Source organism: Eremomyces bilateralis (assembly GCF_010015585.1).
Source record: "Eremomyces bilateralis CBS 781.70 unplaced genomic scaffold P152scaffold_53, whole genome shotgun sequence".
Classification (NCBI taxonomy): domain Eukaryota; kingdom Fungi; phylum Ascomycota; class Dothideomycetes; order Eremomycetales; family Eremomycetaceae; genus Eremomyces; species Eremomyces bilateralis.
The window spans coordinates 27,536-29,109 of NW_022985119.1; the positions used below are offsets into that span (position 1 = coordinate 27,536).

Sequence of the window (1,574 nt, forward strand, 5' to 3'; positions counted from 1 at the left end):
CACCTCAACGAGTGGACGAAATCTGGGATGAAACTTGGATCGTTCGACTACATGATCCTTGCTGTCGAGGGTTACCACAGCAGCGGATCTGCCTCCATGACTGTGGGGGAGGCGTAGTAGTGGTGTTTCCTAGGATCGGTCTGCATACCGGAAAGCAGCGTTGCACCGTGCCTCAATTTGACGACGGGATTTACCAAATTCGAGAGACCCTATAGGTATCCGCCTGTTTCCAATGCAACGAGCAAAACCCACCTGATGCCTCCCATGGAGACTCATTAAACAGGCTGATTTCTCCTTTGTACTGATACATCGCACAGATGATTGACTCCACCCATTTCACATATAAATTGGCATATTCCTCATGTACATAGACAACTTCCTCCTCAGAGGATTCAATACGCCCCCCATCTGAGACGTCTTTGCTCTTCGTAGGCATTTCATATCCCCCGTGTCCGCTGTGTAATCATGGATGAGTCATTAGATGACTAATCTCACGTATATCACTAAGTTAACTTAGGTTAGTTAACTTAGTTTCCGACAGGATTTTTGAATGAATTCGACTAGGCCAATGATAGTCCTGGTAGTCACAGATGTAATCATCTAAGCTAGCGCGAAAAACTGAGCTATGGGTATTCTGTTTCTATATGCTTAAAATACTCAAATACCGAGTAGAACTTTGCTACATGGGATCAGTCGGCACTTGTGATGTCTGTAGTTTTATCTTTCGTTGGTATCACGAGCGGACTGAATCGCGCGTTCGATTTTGCGGATTGTGTTGTTTGCCAATTCCAAGACCTCTGGTCTAGAAGTCTCAGCTAAGCAGTATCTTGCTCTTAATGAATTCCATGGCTTGCGTGCCGTATTTTCCAACATATCCTTGGTGGGTTTGCTGATCATTTCCCTTGCAACAATACGGGTCAGGAGAATCGCAGTAAGACTGGATCTTGTCACCACCAGGGCAGCTGAAACCCTTGGGACGAGCGGCAAACTGGTAAAATTTAGCCTGAGATGCGGTGCCCGTAGATATCGGGATAACTTACGCCACCAGTTTTGCAGGTGCCGACATTGTATGGAAGACCAGAAACATTGTGTGGATCTCCCATCAAGATCGCTGCCTTGACAGCAGCCAAGGCCGGACCGGAGAGCGGCGTTCCAGCACCTCCACACAGAGCATTGTCCATAATTTGGCCCCCCTTGAACTAGTAAGTATTCTTTTGAATCTCAAATCCGTCACAATCATGTCCTCACCTGAGAGTATCCAACTAGAATGATCTGGGTATTGGGGCACTTCTTGTTGTAATTCGTAATAGCCTTCACCACCTCCGCCGTTCCTTGGGATGCCGAACTGTCATAGCTGATACCGCCGCAGCTTGCCTGGCCACCGCATGCCGGGTAAACAATGGCTTCTGCACCTGATCCGGGGAAAGCAGACTTGATCTGGTTGACGAGAGCTCCAGCAGATCCATAGCCTTGAGAGACAGTGGTTTCACGGGCGCCAAAGGTGTAAACTTTTGGGCAGCCTTGTCGTTTACTGAGTTCCGCTCCGTTCGCGAATGTAAGACCTCCGAAGAAAA

General features: G+C 48.0%; 1 protein-coding gene across 1 annotated transcript; it reads right to left on the bottom strand.

Annotated features, from left to right (window-relative positions):
• Positions 1-623: 623 nt before the first annotated feature.
• P152DRAFT_284325 (carbohydrate esterase family 5 protein) lies at positions 624-1,574 on the bottom strand (the record flags this gene model as incomplete). Its single annotated transcript, XM_033674951.1, has 3 exons — positions 624-988; positions 1,041-1,193; positions 1,249-1,574. Coding segments are annotated over 3 exons (656 nt in total), but the record flags the coding sequence as incomplete, so codon positions are not given.